Below are 17,245 nucleotides of genomic sequence, written 5' to 3' on the forward strand. Positions count from 1 at the left end.
ATTCACTGGACATATTTACTACTAATATCTGGGGAACAGAAGCCAGAATTCTCATCCTCATGTTTGCTGCTGGTACAAAACTGGGGGTAGTGACTGATGCACCTGAGAGCTGTGCTGCCATGGCAGGAGGTTTGGACTTGATGATCTCTGGAGTTCCCTTCCAACCCTAATAATTCTGTGATTCTTAAGTTCTGCAGTTGCAGTCCTCATTATTACTGGTATTATTGTTTTATTACCACTGTTTCCTTTATTGTCTGATCCATTTTTGTTTCAAAGGAAAGGCCGCTAGGACAGTGGGCCTTAATCTATGACTTTGGATAATATAATGCCTTAATGTTCATGCTCAAAAGAAAACAATGCAGAGAAGACAAAGTTTTTTGCCCTTTGTTACCCCTTGGTTGTGAATTACTGATGTGGGGCATTGCATAGCACATGGTACTGGAGATGGACATATGTCCCGTATCATTACTCACTATCCTCACATTTGATGTCAGATTTACAGACAGGAAATGTGTTCATATAAGACAAATTCCCTGTGCAATGATATGTGGAAGACACATTTGTAGATTATTAAATATGAATAAGTTCATATATCTTTAAAACTTATAATGGCATATTCATGTGCATACTCAGTGCCCTGTTTCATAAACAAAGTGCATGACTCTGGACAGATTTTATTGGCCAAACACAAAATGGCAATTCAAGTGAACCGAGTGAAAATGTGGACATAAGAACAAAGTGGCAAATGCTCTTTTTTGAATACTGGCTGCCTTTTGTTGTGTTCCAAACTAAGCACTTTCAGTCAATGCCATGAAAATCTTGAACAGTTCTGGATTAAAATGAGTAACAAGTCTACACACTTTCAAAAGATACTGTTCTGCCTTTAGCTTTTCTTCTAAATCACTGAAAGATACTCTTTTACGAGACCTTGAAATAAAGTCCTCATAGTTTTTTATGCCACACCACACAAAGTGGCACTGTAGCCTCTCTTTGCAGTGCTCTGCCAGTGTAATTCAAGTTTCATGGGTAATTAATTCTCCACGCCAATAATTCCCTGAACTGCATGTTATAATACTAGCTGCATAGAAACAACTAAAGATACAAGTTTTCAGATTTTATTCCTTGAAAGGTGATTACAAACTATGTATTTCTGCTCCTGTGGGAAAAAAAAATAGTTTCTTTGGATTCTTCTGGTTTCATTACTAACTACAATTTGGTTATCATAGGTATCTTCTATAGGAAAAATATACTCGAAAATTCCCATATAGAAGTTAGATCAGCACTTGTTTATTTGGCTGGGGAAAAAAGCATTTTGCAGTACCATCTTGATTTTTAACACAAAAGAAATACAGTTTGCTTCCCCATGTAACTTTGAAAAGTTCTTTTTTAGAATTTCTCCTATTTTTGTCTGTTTCTTAAGACAAATTGCAGTATCTGCAGGGGCACTTATATGCTACCAGCCAGTATCCAACATAAACATTGCAGCCTTGTCTTCCCTATTAACCCTCTATTATGACAGTTTTCTTTACTTCATTTCCTTCTAGGACTGGGAAACAGGCTGTAAAAGGACAAGTTGTCAAAGATCACCTTTTAATAAAGATTTGTGATATGCAAAACTGAAAGATGAGCAAAAAAATGTGGCATTACTGTGCTCTTGTATAAGAACCATTCAATGAAACCTGAATAATTCATTTTATATGTATAAGTCTGTCCTGGTATTTTCCTTTATCCATCAAGAATAAAAATGTTAGAGCAGGAAGAGAAACTTTCATACTCTTATTTGTAGCAAAGACTTGCCTAAGGTGTCTCGAACATGCTAGAGGAAAGGGATTTTTAAAAATACTAATACAGAGCAGACAGGTTGAAATGAAGAATACTTGTTAATGTCCATTTGGATTAGTGTAAATTTTATTAGCACTGAGGTGCAATTGTCAGGAACTTGCAGTTTCGTATGGTGGGGGATTATTCAAACACATTGGTGCCAATGTTTGCTCAGCGCAGTCAGGATGACTGCACTTTCTGGGTCAACATTGTCTGAAAAAGTTTGCTGTACAACAGAGGTAAGAAACTAAACATTGAGTCTCACTTCATATAGCCTTTCGTGCTTTGTGATGTGAGTCAAAGTTTCACTATTTAAAGATCAGACATCTAGAGAAATTGTATTTCGCTTTTGCACCAAGAGCATGTATCTGGTGTCTGTCAGAAGAAAGCTGACTTCTCCTGTAACCCTGGTCTTTGGGGCTCTTGTCGGATTTTATGTGTCTTAAGAACATATACATGGAAATGGAACTATTTTTAAAAGTCCATCTAGACTAATTACAGACTTCCAGTTACTTATCTGAATGTTGTGTAATCACTGAAATAGCATTTTCTGTTCGACGGCGATCCCCTGTGTTGACTTTGCAGTGCTGTAATGTTAGCGGAAGGCTGGAGTGTTGGTGGGTGCAGAGACAATGAAAGACAAGATTTCTCTGCCACGGACGCTTGGATTTTCCTTTTAAAGACGTTCACACTCTTCTGGTGTAATTACAGCCTGCCAGAGTGAGGAGCATGAAACTGTTTAGCTTGCGAAGCTTAAAATAAAAGGTGTATGTGGAAACAAGAACACGATCCTTTTTCTAGCAGTCCAGCACCAAGTCCCATCCCCTCCCTCTGCTGTGGCTTCTTCCCCTGAAATTTAGAGCATCTCCCTATTAACGCATTTTTAGGTGAGTGATTGGAGGCCCCTTTTGTCTTCTGTGTTGCTCTCATTATTTCTGTTTATTAATCTGTTTGTGGCTCATGTTGCATGTCTGAAGTCTCAGGTGTGGGTGCACAGATCTCGTGATTTATGCTCCAGTCTAATTATATAAGGCACACCCCAGTTCCCATGCAGTCTTCCCCTTGGGCAAACTTCTTGATTGTTCTTGGGCTTGGGTGGTTTTGTGAGGTTTTTTTTAATTGACCGATATCACCATGCTTTTATCCACAGTCCCAGAATAAAACCAGAAGAAATGTATGTGGCAGGTCAATACCCTGGAGGGAACAGGCATGACTATGTGGTTTCTTTCCCACCCCCTTCCTTTTTGCCCCCAGATATTCCCTCCCTTCCCTTGTGTTACAGACGGATTTTGCAGAGCTTCAGTCAGTAATGCCAAAAATGTCAAAGTGTAAGTGGCTACCCCTTCCTCTCCAGACCAATCAGTCATTTTCAGTCACTGGTTTAAATGTGCTGCAGCAAAGCCAAGCCTCTGTGCTTGCAGCAGGTCTTACAAAAGCAAGGCTGTTTGACTGACAGGCACGGAGAGGGGGTTCTGATAAGGCACTGAGACAAGTCTGGAAGAGGAGTATCAAGGATGAGGCTGTGGCAGAGGTACTGTGCATTATGGATGAGGTGCTCAGCTCTGTCGTTGATTGATTGAGGGATGGTTGTGCTCTTTCACAATGCTGGGTAAGATCATATGGACCGTCATTTAATATGAGCTTTCTTGTCAGTGGGAAGATGACTTTTCACACAGTGATCCCATGCAGATTGCAAATGACAGCCCTGTTCTCCCCTCTGCTTTTTAAGGGTTTAGTCTCTCATGCAGATGGGTTAACCTAAAACAGCATTAGTGCTTGCCAGGTGTCATATGCTGGAATTAATGCTTGTTCTCAGAATCTCACTATAAATCTGACTGTGAATATTGGAAAAGCACCTGTGTCTGATGATGTGAGATACATGCCCTTTATCTCTAGCAGCCAAGGTACCATCCAACCCCTGCGTAGGTATGGTATTAAATTAAGTAGGGGAGCTATGGAGAATGCAATTTTTTTTCACTCTTTTCTTTCAGGACAGAGAAAGAAGCTGTAACAAACAGTTTTGGAGACTTTGAAGCACAGCCACAGTATTGAGGTCTCTGACTGACAAGACTTCTGCTTTCTCCTTCTCACAGGGCTCCTCCTACAGATGTTCTGAACACGTCTGCATCCCGGCAATTTTTTACTGAGCCCAGGTACTGAATGTAAGGAACCAAGCTGCATAAAAAGAAGCGTGGGGTGTAGGAGAAGGAGCACTGTGAGGAATTTACCAGTAGTCATGTCTATACAAAATGCAGGCATGACTTCAAGCAAAAATTATCTGAGAGAGCATAGTTGCAGAATGACCGAGTTTATTCTTAGAAAATGACAGAATAAAGCTCTCATTCAACAATATGGCTTATAATCATGTTAAATGGTATGTGTCAGGCTTGACTTCCCTAAGTGCCATCCTTTCAATGTATGACTGGAAGTTTATTTATTGCTTGAACAGAATCTCTTTTCCTCCTTTTACAGTCTTGAAAACTAGAGTTCAGGAACTTCTGGATCAGTCTTTTCATTGAAATACTGGAACTACTATGAAGCCTTCTTGGTTTGCACTCATGTTGGCAGTGCTCAGTACTGAAATGCTAACAAGTGACTGTTCAACCATCAAGTCTACAAGGTTCAGAGGACGTGTGCAGCAGGAGCGAAAAAATATCAGACCAAATATCATCCTTGTACTCACAGATGATCAAGATGTGGAGCTAGGTGAGAAATAATTGTTGTTTGCTACTACATTTTTGCATGTGTCTTTCCGTAGCTTATGCCAAGCAGAAAGAACTTTAAATTCGGGGAAGTTGCTGGTCCTGGAATAGTATCAGAATGTGAGACAAGTTTGGAAAATGAGTTAACAGTATTATTTAATGGCATTCACCACATTTAATTATAGACTTTAGGAAATACATGATTATCAAAATCCACCATGGGAAGTTTTAATCAGCACAACAAAATGATTTAATAATGTATGCAAGGACATACATGTAAAAACCTTGCATCAAAAACCTTTTCTCACTCTTTTTGTAGCATTTAGAAATAGAAGGCTTGTGAGGCCAGCATTTCCCTCAGTACTGTATAGATGTCTGTATATCCACATATTTGTCACAGGGATGTATGTCGTCTGACATACTTATCCACACAGACAAGCTGGTCTAGTTACAGGATTTAGTAATCTTAATATTTGCATGAATTACTGAAGTGTTTAAGAAGTGTTTAAGCACTTTTCTGCTTTAAGAACTATGCTGTATGTATAAAAGCCTGGTAGTTTTGCTTTCACAAGTATACTAAATATCTGAGCACATACCAGTCAGAAGTGATTTTCACATATTTTTCTTAGGGTGGAAAAAGTTAAAACACTTAGATGATGTTCCAGGAGGCTTTTGAATGTTTTCCATTAAGTTAGAAAGATATTAATGGTAGTTATGCATATAACTGATTTTTTGGTTCACTGCCCAAAATGAAAAATCAAGGAGAGAAAGAGGATCATTTTAGGTTACCCCCAAGCAAATATTTTGGGTTGTGAGATCAAAAAGGTGAAAAAATGGCAAATTAAGTTGAAATGAAATCTTGCATTCTTAGCTTTTTTTTTTTTATGAGAGACATATTTTTAGTAGAAGTATAGTGAATTTCTAGACAAAATGCCATATGACATTGAAAAATAAATGCTTCATTCCGGAAAACTTCATTTGCTCTAAAATCAAATACTTGCAGACAGAAGATTGTAGACAAAATGTGGTCTGTATCAAAAAGCAGTTCTTTGGTTGCTAGCATTTTTGTATTTGCCATGATGCAATAATAATTTCACAGTCCTTCAGGGTTCTGAAAAGATAATTAATAAACTAAATTTCATGACTGAGGTTGGTGCTTTTATGCAGCAGAGCTCCAAACACAGGCCTTCAGATCTGAGTGATTCTTATCTTTTTTTATTTTTCACTCTTTCAAACCTCTGCTCTGTTTAGCCATGCTGCATAATGAATAGCTCTTCCCAGTTCTATTTTTGGTCTAAAATACAGCTCTTACAATGGGAGTGCATTTCTTCTCAGTGAAGTCGTTCTGAAAAATTTTGTTAAAAGGGTCAAGTCAAGTCTTCCTTTTTGTGGTCTGAAAGAGCCTACCCTCTCCAGGGCACTCAGGGCACTGGGGAAGGTAGGTTAGCAGACACACACATCTCTGAACACAGTGTTACCAAGTTGCTGTCCTCAGTCTTGCGAGAAGGTTTGCGAGTGGTGAAAAAGGAGGAAGGATGTGGCGAGTCACTTTGTTCATACTGTGGAGCACTTCTCTTTGAAAGCTGCTCTGAATGTTCACAGGGCACTCTGGCTCCTATTAGCAAGCAGCTGAGCAATAGCCTGGGTGTGTGTGCATTCCCACTGCCTTGAATGAACACACAGGTTTCCCCTTTTCATAGATCATTTCACAGGAAACAGCGTTCAGCCGAAGATTTACTGTACTGCATTATTCGCACTTGTGCTAATAAATCATTCTGCTTATTTGAAAAATAAAGCCAAACTGTTTTCCATGTGTGAATTTTCCTCTTGCTCTTCATTGATTCCTGAGAAAAGTCTTAAATTTCTCAAAGGTCAGTGGGAAGTAACACTTTCTGCCACAAACAGAATAAAACTTAGGCATTGGTATCCAAAAATCACAAGACTGAAAGTCGCTGAATATGGATTATTTGCTATTGTATTCCCAGCATGGACATTTCTAAAAGCTATTCTAAATGAATGCTTTAACATAAAAGCATATAAGGTGCATTATAGACTTCAATAAGGAAGGATTTGTCTCCAGAGCTCGTATAATCATTGAACAAAAATATTCATCTGACTGAGTGCAGCTGATATATAAAGGAGTCATCCAAAGTAAAATTTGCAAGAGGCAGAGAGTTTGCACTTAGTTAGTGCTCAAGCCATAGGGGTATGCACATCTTCCTATTGATCTGCACCATCCTCCTGAGTTTTGCATTCTGAGTGCAAAGAAATTCAGCAGAGTTGCTGTCTCATTCGCTTTATTAGATAAAACCAACAAATTGTCCCACAATTTGTGGGGATCAGCTAGATCAGCTAGTGGATTTCAGCTTAAGCTGTGTGAAGCAGCCTGGCCCACAGCTCTTGAAGGAACTCAGCAAATACTTGGGCTCCTAAAGTATTTTACTTCTTAAATTGTGCCACTGTGCACTATCTTTCCCCTACCAAGATCCTGAGGGTAGAGGACTCACTGCCCAATGAAGTGGCATCTTGCTCAAGGCAAAGCTCCCAGAACCCAGAACTTCTTCCCTCCTGCAGACAGCATGCTGTGGCTCTTCAGGCCAAGTGGCCCCAGCTCCCACTGGGGTCAGGCCCATATCCTCTTCTGTCCAACATTTTGCTTGCTTTTTGGTCTCTTCCCCTGTCCTCCCAAGTCTCTATTATTTGCACACATTAGTACCTCAGTATATGACATCCCAATCACTCTTATAGTCCTTGCTGTAAAAAATATCTTGCATAATGTCAGATAGGAGTAAAAACTAATGAGTATGTTGGTAGTTACAGTGTTTTTGACCCTTTTTTACAGCCTAATGCACCACCCAGTGAAATCTATATGAACCAGCTACTGAATAGAGCACTGGGTAAAGAGATCACAGCATCATCTAAATACATCACATCAGGCATAATTTGCCTGGTGTGCTTTCCATCTTCCCTAGAACTAGAGCGCTAAAAAACATAAGCCAAAAAAATGGGGATATGTGCTGATCTGAAAAAGCTCATTACCTTCCTGGGGCCTTGCATACAACCCCTATAAAGACAGGGTGTGCCTCCTAGACATCCTTTTGTGGAGATGCCCTCCTGTGATGAAAATCCATAGCAATTTTAAAGACTTGATACCTTGGTTGCCAAACATATTTCTTGAGGTATGAGAATAGACTGAGAAGTGACACTGAACTTCTTGTCTGACAAAACTCACTAACTTTTGTGTCCAGAGTGGCCATTCCCAGTTATGTGGTTGCCCTCAGGTGCTCCCCAACCAGTCATGTAGAGCACGAATGTCCTGCTGACAGACAGCGCCTGAGTACATGTGCCCTGAAGACTGTGGGACAGATGGTAAAAAACACAAGCTGAGAGGAGAGCCACAGACAGCCAAGGATTATAACTTATATCAGCAAGTTTTATCTCCTGCTTGTGTTTTGTTTTCCAAATGAGGAAGTCTCACCTGCTTTGAAGTGCCTGTTCCAGAATTTCCAGAGGGGCTTAATCTATTATCAGTGTCAGTAAGTGCATACCTGGAGGGAAAACTTAGTCATAAACAGCAGGTTTGCAAGAGCAGAGGGCTGACCAGCTGGAGGAATGAGGAAGCACTCTAACAGCTACTCATTTATAATACATGGAGGCAGGAAAGTGCAGATCAGCTCTGCTGCAGTTACTGTGCATTAGGGTACCTGAATAGCCCACTTTCTATTGGAGCACCTCGAAGCACTTTACAGCTGAGTTGTCAGGAAGAAACTGTGACTTTTCAAAAATGGAAGAGCTCTGGTGAAAACAAAACAGAACAGAACAAAACAAAAACTAAAAAGTCAGCCTGAGGTCCAAGATAAAAGCATGTAGATGAGGATGATCTCTCATTTGTCTTTTACTTAACAATTCAGTGAAATGCTCCTACTCATGTAAATGGAGACCTTTTGTGTTCAGGGACCTCTCAGTTACTCTTCTTCTTTTCTGTATCCCTAGCACATGGGGTTCAGGAAAACACAAACGCAGGTGTTCTGCATTTAGAAAATAAGGACTATGAAAGACAGAGTCCAAAGTGATGGTGACTTTCATACACAGTATTAAATGTATCCTTAAGGACAGAGACCCTGGCATCTTAAATGAAATGCTGAAGACCTACTGCCTCTTCCCTTTTTTTAACAATTTTTTTTACACAAAAGTCTTCATATTCAGCACTGACTCAATAGCCTAAAACCAAAACAGAGCATGCTTAACTTTAACTAGTAAGATAATTTTTAAGATTTTACTGCTAACATCTAAAGTTGAGTCTCCTTGGGAGTTTTATGGTTTTACAGGCAGGTTTGCAATTGCTTTAGAACATTTTTAATTTGATTTTCAAGCAACATAAACAAAACCATCAAGAAAAATTCTTGTTGTATCAGAGGAATCAACAGATTTAAAAGTAAAGGACAGTCAACTGTGAAAAAAAAACAAAGGAAAAAAAAAAAAAGAAAATTCCAGAAACCTTTTTTTTTTACCACCAATGTTGTGCAAGTACTATAATTCACAAACTTGTTTCCTAGGCACATACTGACATATCTACAGTTCACCCCCACCCTTCAATCTCTGCTCTGTTGGATAACATAAAGAACAAACTTTGACAGCTGTCAGCAAATACTGACAGACTCTATCCAGGGCTGCTCAGCCTTTCTGCAATCAGAAATCTGCAAGCCTGCCTGTCTCACCTTGCAGTTCATGAAGATTCTTTGAAGGATGCAAAAAATGTCTTTGTTCTTTCAACAGTATCAGTTCAATTTCTTGAGAGAGGTGCTGCATTTTGCCAATTTTTTGCATACATTTTTAGCCCCAAAAACTGATTTTGAGCACAGTGCTTTAGTATCAGAAGTAGACATGATGATCTTGTGTCCACAGAAACTTTACTTTAGAAAAATTGCTATTGAATTCTCTCCTTCCTTCTTCTGTCTCTCACTCCCTCCTTTACTCCCTACCGCTCTATAGTTCTCTCTTTCTTCTATCATCTGATAAAATGGAAAGAGTATTAACATTTTCATTGGTAATCTCAGTATTTTACGTATTTTACTGGCATATTGACCAATAATTCAGTCTGTGTAGCATACTGCTTTTCTACATCTGCATTTGAAGAACTATTGACCTATAAATTTGATAAAGCTTTGACCCTGTTTCTAGATTAGTCCATATTTTAACTTTGTTTTGAAGTCTGAGGAAAAAAAAAAATCAGTCTTCCTGGAATCATTAAAAGTATTTTTGTTGGTATAGTAAAAGTGTGATCTTTTCTCCTAAAATTACCAAAGCTACAGAGTCAAGCATGCTGATGTTCAGAGGCAAGCTAATCACTGACACTTTACTTTTAACAGCATAATAACAGCCAATATATTCAAACTATCTTTTACAGCACAGTGGTGATCATTACCTCTTATTGCAGGGTCCTTGCAAGTCATGAATAAAACCAGGAGGATTATGGAGAATGGAGGGGCGTCTTTCATCAACGCCTTTGTAACTACGCCCATGTGCTGCCCATCTCGTTCCTCGATGCTGACTGGGAAGTATGTGCACAACCACAACATTTACACAAACAATGAAAACTGCTCTTCTCCTTCATGGCAGGCTACTCATGAGCCTCGTACCTTCGCTGTGTATCTCAATAACACTGGGTACAGAACAGGTAAGAGACGAAGCACAGTTCTTGCTTTAAAGCGAAGATGACGTATTCAGCAATTGCTCTTAAGTCACTGCCTGAAATGAAACTCTTCTTGGCAGTGATGGAGTTCACTTCCTTCGTAGTAGATGCTGTAGCGCTGTGTTTTGGATTTAGCATGAGAATAATCTTGATAACACAACAAAGTTTTTAGTTGCTGCTAAGTAGCGCATATACTAAGTCAAAACCTTTTAGTGTCTCATGCCCTGAGAAGAAAGAAAGCTGGAAGGGCACAAGAATCTGGGAGGGGACACAGCTGGAACAGTTGATCTAAACCAGCCAGTGGGATATTCCATAACATAGGGCATCATGCTCAGTACACAAACTGGAGAAAAGCTGGCCAGAGGATGCTGCTTAGAAACTGGTTGGATATTGGTAAATAAGTGATGAACACTTCTATTTCGTATTACTTGGGGGTTTGGGAGTTTTTTATGGGGTTTATTTCTCTCTCTCTTTTTGTTGTATCCCATAATTTTTTATTATTATTATTATTATTATTACATCAAATTTAAATTGTTAAACTGTTCTTTTCTCAAGCTATGGATCTTACCTTCTTTCCTATTCTCCTCCCCATCCCACTGTGGCAGGGGTTGGGGAGTGAGAGAGCAACTGAGTGGTACTTAGTTGCTAACTGGGGTTAAACCACAGCAGGAGCAACTGTTGTCCCAAACTGGCTGTGCAGGGCAGAGGTTGAATATTATGGAGAGGGAAGGTAATACTGCCTGCTCGTCCACACCTGCAGCAACAGCCAGATTCACTGGTAGTGAAGCAGCATATTTTCACATTTGCATGTCCCAGATGGGAAATAAGCTGCTGGGCAGTTACACCTACAGTGAAAGAGGTGCATTTTAGTGGCATTGTGGGTCTGAACTGGCAATTCCAGGCGTGATTATGGTCAGTATTACGTCCTGCTTGTGGACAGCTGCTAGCAGTTATGGAAGAAGATGTCAGGGCCAGGCTGGGAGCTGGTGCCAAAGACCTCACAGGAGTGGAGGGACTGTCATGGGAGCAAAACAAGGTGAATTGGATAATTTAAACTTTGCTGTGGGGCGATATTTCATTTGCATTTTCTGAAAAGGAATAGAAACATGCCTTTAAGAAGGATTGTTCTACTGTGCACCAATAAGATTTGAGAGTTTTCTTGTAAATTCCTGGTGGTTTTCTGTAGTCAGGAGATCCCTTTCCTGTCTACAAAGAACTCTTCTTATTCCTCTCGTCTGTGCTTCAGCTTGATGTAAAACTCAATTCATTTCTCCATCACCTATCCCCAAAAATTGAATCTGTAGACACGTTAGGCTCCAGCCTGACTTCCCCTCGTCAAGGTACCGGAGTTGTGCGAGGTCATCAGAGTGCAATTTGTCCAGAAGTGTCATTCAGCTACACAGACTCCCCTTTACAGAGCAATGAGGCACAGATCTCCTGCCAACTGCCTTCCTTACAATGTAACTGGCAGCAAAGAAACTTGTTTCTATCGGCAGCTCAGGCACAAGAAGGGATTGCTTTCAAAACACAGAGCTGGCAAATGTCTCCATGCTGTCTGCTAGTCCTAAATCTCTTAAAGCTGCTGCATCCAATGCCTCTGTGCTATCTTTTGTTCACCACAGACGGTTCACTCTTTTTTCCTGTGTCTTTGCATCTCTGGTTCTGGAGAACTTCTGCTTCCTCTATTGAAAACAAAACCAGACATATCTTTAACTTTTTTGGGCTTGGTGTTGGCTCTGACATATGAGCTGAATAATACTTCAGTCACTATTAAGCTGGTCTCAATGAAGTTGCCATCTGAGTACAGCATTGCTAAGCCTGAGTAGGGGTCAGCGTCAAGGCTTTGGAGAAGAAAAGAAAGGAAGAGTGAATTGACCATCACTGTTAGAAAAGGTGCTGAATTTGACTTTAAAAATAAGCTTTATCTCATGACTTACATCTCAGAAATCTTTTCTGCTTGATGTATGGCTGCTTCATGTGGGACCTGGCTTTAGTGCTCTTAAAAAATCAGTATCCTATTGGTTTGTCATCTATGTTTTGCACAACTAAATGCTTCACACATAAACAGAACAGCTCTGTCACTAGCCCTTTCTGCCCCTCTGAGGATAAACACAGGTTAGAGCATATCTTCTTCACTGCCTTGTGTTATGAAGACATGTGGAGGTGTTTACTAAATGCAGACTTGACCCTATTACATAGAAAGGAAAAAGGGGTCAAAAGGAAAGGAACAGGAAAAAAGTACTTTTTCAAAGGCAGGCAAACAGAACATCAGTCCTAAAACTGTCAGGATAGGTGAGTTTTAACAAAGGGCAGAAAAGAGTAGAAAATGGAAACAAATGGAAATACCTGCCTGAATCTCCAGTTCTGACTGAGGTACATTGTTCAATCCTACAATACTATGGCTGCAAAGATTTATCTTTTTACTCCTTGTAAGATGAGCCTGTCTTCTAATTAAGTCACAATTATTTTTTGAGGTGGTAGCTTAATTACCAGCAGATCTTGTAATACATTTCTCAAGGATAGTGTTGCCTTATTAAAAAGTCACCAAAAGTCTGCTAGCCAAGTAATAATCTACACTTCACAGCTAGAAAGTTTAGTAAAATTATAATCACTCAAAAATACCTGGGAGTCAAGAATAATTGGGAGTGAAAATGAGGAAGCTGTGGAGAGAGGTTGCAGATGTTATAGGTACTTACCCTGTGCATTTCTACGTGCTTTGACTGTAAATCAGTAACCTCCTCAATGGGAAACTGAGACACACAAAGAGAAGTGAATGACTCAGGCCAGTCACAGGTTGGTGACAGTCCTGATAAGGCACCTGACCAGAGAGCTCCAGTCTGGATGAGCCAATGTACAACACCTCCAACCTGGTAGAATTTATGCATTTTTTGCATAGGATCAAATTTTAATACATGTCAATGGCAATATAGGGGTGGGAGAGCGTTTCTATAATGTGCTCACTTCTGTTTGCTCCAAACAGGTTTCAATATCTATAAAGCATCCATTGTCTAAACCTGCAGCAGCCTTTACTAAGGCCCCTCTATTGCAATTGACACATGTGGGCAGACTGTTTTGAGGGGAGTTCTGCTGAAGCCACGAGGACTCCACACAAGCACAGCAGGCCCTTTAAAGTGAGGTCTGGAACGTGCTCTAATAAACTGTGGTTATAATTAGAGCTCACTGGGGAAACCTAGCAAAGGACAGAATGTTTTTTTCTTTCCTTTTTCTATTTTATTCTTCTACTCTGATGTGACCTAAGGGCAACGTTGCATTTCATGGAAACATCCCTTTTTGAAGTTTGTATGTCAGTGCTAAATCATAGGCAGACACTGTGCTGGACACTAGCAAGGCAGGCAGCATTCAGAAACAATACTGGGCAGTAGCAGGGCAGACAATATTCAGAAATAACACTGCCAAACCAAAATCACTTTTGCTTCTAATTATAATTTTCCAAAATTATTAACGATGTTTCAATGTTTACAGTTTCCCTTATTCACAAGCTGTATGTCAATGCAGCAATGAACCAACTGCACAGCTTCTTGATTGTCCACAAAACTGGTAATATTAAATTTGAATTTGTAGGACATAGCAGGGAAGGCACACGTAAAAAGGTAGAAAGAGAAAACAAAGCAGCTCTGGAGAGTTTCAGTGATGACATTTGTTTTAATTACATAGGATCCAGGCAGTCACACTAGGGAGGATAAAGGGTCCCTCACTTTCAATTTTTTTTGAAATTGTGAAGAATGCTTGAGAAGTTTTCTTTCATCTCATAGTTTTTCATGTTAATATATAGTCCTTCAGATATTTAGATTTAGGAGTTTAATTCATAAATATATTAACTGCAGGAATTAGAGATTTTGCTTTGTGCTTTCCAAAGTATTGGCTGGTCATTTGCTGTTCTTTCAGTCTCATAATTTCTTTATCTTCTACTGCTCTGTCCCAGTCCTATGGCACGTAGTCTTGCCTCTCAGATGTGCCCTTTGCTGGTTCCCTTTGTCATTCACCTACACAAACACAAAGGGAAATCCCAGAAGTGCAACTTTGGCTTCATTAGTAGGAAAGGGTGATTGTGCTGCATCTTAATAATTGAGCCGCAGCCAAGCATAATCTTGGTATTTTAGAAGACAAACCATCACATGAAAACAGCCAACATTCAGAAGATATAAATAAAATAAACATTTTATTTTTAAGTAGTGGGTCATACTTTGCATACTGCAGGATTTTACATTTTTACCAGCTGAAGTTTCATCCTTTTGCAAATACGAAAAGAAGTATAAGTTTTAAATTCTTATACTGACTTAACACACCAACGCACTCTAAACCCCCTCTGCTTAATGTTACCTTGTAGAATTACTACTGTCTAATCCTCTCTCCTCTTAGCCCTTCACAGCCAGTGTAACTGTGCAGGAGGGAGCAGGACTCTGCCTTGGCTCAGCAGCTGCTGACAGTCTCACAGCACCATGCCAAACACAGGAACAGGCTCTCCCTTCATGGAATCCCACCTGAAAGAACAGGGACCACCAAATTAGGCAATTATTTGCTTGCACTTTTTGGAGTTGTCTTTGGGAAGATGTATTTCCCAGTATTTTATTTCTTGCTTGGATGTATCAACTGATTAGAATAACATTCAAGATTCATGCATGGGAGTGTTCTGATGTCATTTGTGGGACAAAAATGCTAACATGCAAAGTTAAGCAGCTCAAATGTTAATTCCTAAATTCCTTCATTAGTAAAACTTCAAACTCAGGAAGTGACACCAAGATGCCCCTATCTGGCATGTTTTGACACTCGCCACAGACTTCTCTGCAGTGATGAACAGAAATGGTCACTTAGTTGACAACTGGCTAATGTCTTCAACAGCACATGTCAGTGTGCCCATTGACATCTGTCACTTATGGGTACATTTCTTAGTGTAATGAACAAAGAACTAATAAAGCACTGAGATGACAGGAAGCTGAAAGTTAAGGAGCATTAAACTGTGCACCATTCCCTTCTGACACACAGGGACATGCTAATCTTTCATAAAGAGAGCAAAAGCTATGCCTCCTGAAGGTGTGGGCAGACAGTAAGTTTCCTCTGGAGGCAAAGCCATTGTGTTTCCTGTTCACAGCCTTGCAGTACAAATCACTGCCAGCACTTGCTATTTTTAATCTGCATCATTTCAGTGACCTAATTTGTATCCTACCTCATGCACCCTTTCAAAGCAGAGAGGGTGGCACAATGTGATACAAAGGTGGGAATGAGTGAGCAGAGAATAAGTCCTGGTTTTCAGATTATTTCTAAAGTGAAAAGAAGGAGAGAGGAACTCTGAGTTTTCGGGTTCTTTCTTAATTGGTATGAAATATTCTGGGAAACATCAAACATAATTTAATCTGCAAATATTTTAAATAATTAAAAATATATCTCATTTTTCAGAATAATTTGCAATTTCTGTCTATGAAAAAATGTCTAAATGAAAGTGAAATATGCTGAATGTATGCACATAGTCCACAGAAAATGAAATGTAGAAGAGGAAAAAGGCCAAAAGAATAACATGCAGGATTTTCTAGTTCTATGGTATCATATGAAGTGAAACTTTTCTGGTTTCTGTCCAGGACCTCATCAAAAACCACAGTATATCTGCCTACTTATGCTTAAAGCAGAATTCTATGCTATCAAATATCACACAGAAAACCATACACTAAAAGACTTTTAACAAGTTTATGCATTCAAGTGCTTAATTCAGGAAAATCTGGGTAGAACATTTTCTATGCAACCATTTCGTCTCTTGTTCAGATGGCCAAATTATAGTCCTTGACTACATAACAACATACCACTTTATGGAGGATGAAATTTCCTCCATTTGAAAAGATAGACTAGTTCTATCAAAGGACACAGTGCTGGCATCCACATCAGCAAGGATCAGGGGTTTCATATCCCATCTGCCCCATGCCACTGCTCACATGCTGAGAAACTAAGCAAAGTGGGGTTTTATCCACATACATAGGACTGAGCACACTGCTGTAGGTTTCCAGATGTCTTATGAAAGGCAGGAACCAGTAAGACTCAAGAGTCCTTTCAGACATTGCTGGGTCCTCCACTCTGGCCAAAAGCACTTCTGACTCCCTCCATCCTACCCCATTAGGCAGTGCAGTGTCCATTCCTCAGTTTTCTGGCCCTGCAAGACATCACCTTGGCCTCTGCTCTGAGCTTTGCCCCTGTGCTTGTCTGTCCTCAAGTGATTCCCTCCCTCCCTCTCTTCCTCTCTCCCTCCCTCCTCTCTCAAGTCCAGTCAGTTCTTGACAGACATGTCCTGTTCCCACTGCTTACCATTACCGATCTCCTTTTCCAGCCTGATCAGCAAATCTGCTTCTCCCACCCACCTTGTCAATCAGCTTCTTTCTCCTTTCTGCACTCATTGTCCCAGTTCTTGGTTGACATTCCCAGTCCTGGGGCCCCAAGCCCCCACTGCTTCTTCCCCCACCTCAGTTCCTTTGCTGGATTTCCTGCCATTCCCCAGACTGCTTGTCCTTATCGGGTCACCTCCTGCCCTCTGCATTTCAATCAACTTTCTCCCTCCTACTGACACCGCTCACAGGTGGACAGGGAATAAATGTCCTGAGGTGTCCAGATCTCCAGCACATGCAAATTACAGGGTTTTATTCAAAGGATTCTAATAGATGCCTCCTTGACAGAGAGACCATCATGCCTTTCACAGAGTTCCTGCTCTCGGTGCAGAGCATGTAAGTGCTATCAAATTAAATCTCACATAATTTTTTTCAGATGTTAAGCCGAATTCCTTTTCCATTACTGTGGTTCTCAAAGATGGCTACTGTTTGGGCTAAAAAGTTTCAAAAAATTCAGCCTGAGGCAGACATCCAGTGCGGAAAATTTAAGTCCAAGTATAAGAGAGTTAGAAGCAGCTGAAAAGAGGGTCTTATAATGAGAAGTGTCAGACAACATCAATATTGGAAAGTGCTACCAGCTTGGCCCATAAATACAGGCTTTGTTAAAGACATCACCCAGGCTAACAATTGCTATATCAAGTTAT

The 17,245-nt window shown here is 40.1% G+C and overlaps 1 protein-coding gene across 6 annotated transcripts in view; it reads left to right on the plus strand.

The window, feature by feature from the left end:
* The first annotated feature begins 4,355 nt into the window (after positions 1-4,355).
* Positions 4,356-17,245, plus strand: part of SULF1 (sulfatase 1) — a 63,413-nt gene continuing 50,523 nt past the window's right edge. For all 6 annotated transcript variants that reach the window (XM_053962418.1, XM_053962427.1, XM_053962445.1 and 3 more), the window contains exons 1-2: positions 4,356-4,527; positions 9,961-10,200. In XM_053962418.1, the coding sequence (XP_053818393.1) occupies positions 4,356-4,527; positions 9,961-10,200 (412 nt within the window). The remainder of the gene's footprint in view (positions 4,528-9,960; positions 10,201-17,245) is intronic.

Source organism: Vidua chalybeata, chromosome 1 (assembly GCF_026979565.1).
Source record: "Vidua chalybeata isolate OUT-0048 chromosome 1, bVidCha1 merged haplotype, whole genome shotgun sequence".
Classification (NCBI taxonomy): Eukaryota; Metazoa; Chordata; class Aves; order Passeriformes; family Viduidae; genus Vidua; species Vidua chalybeata.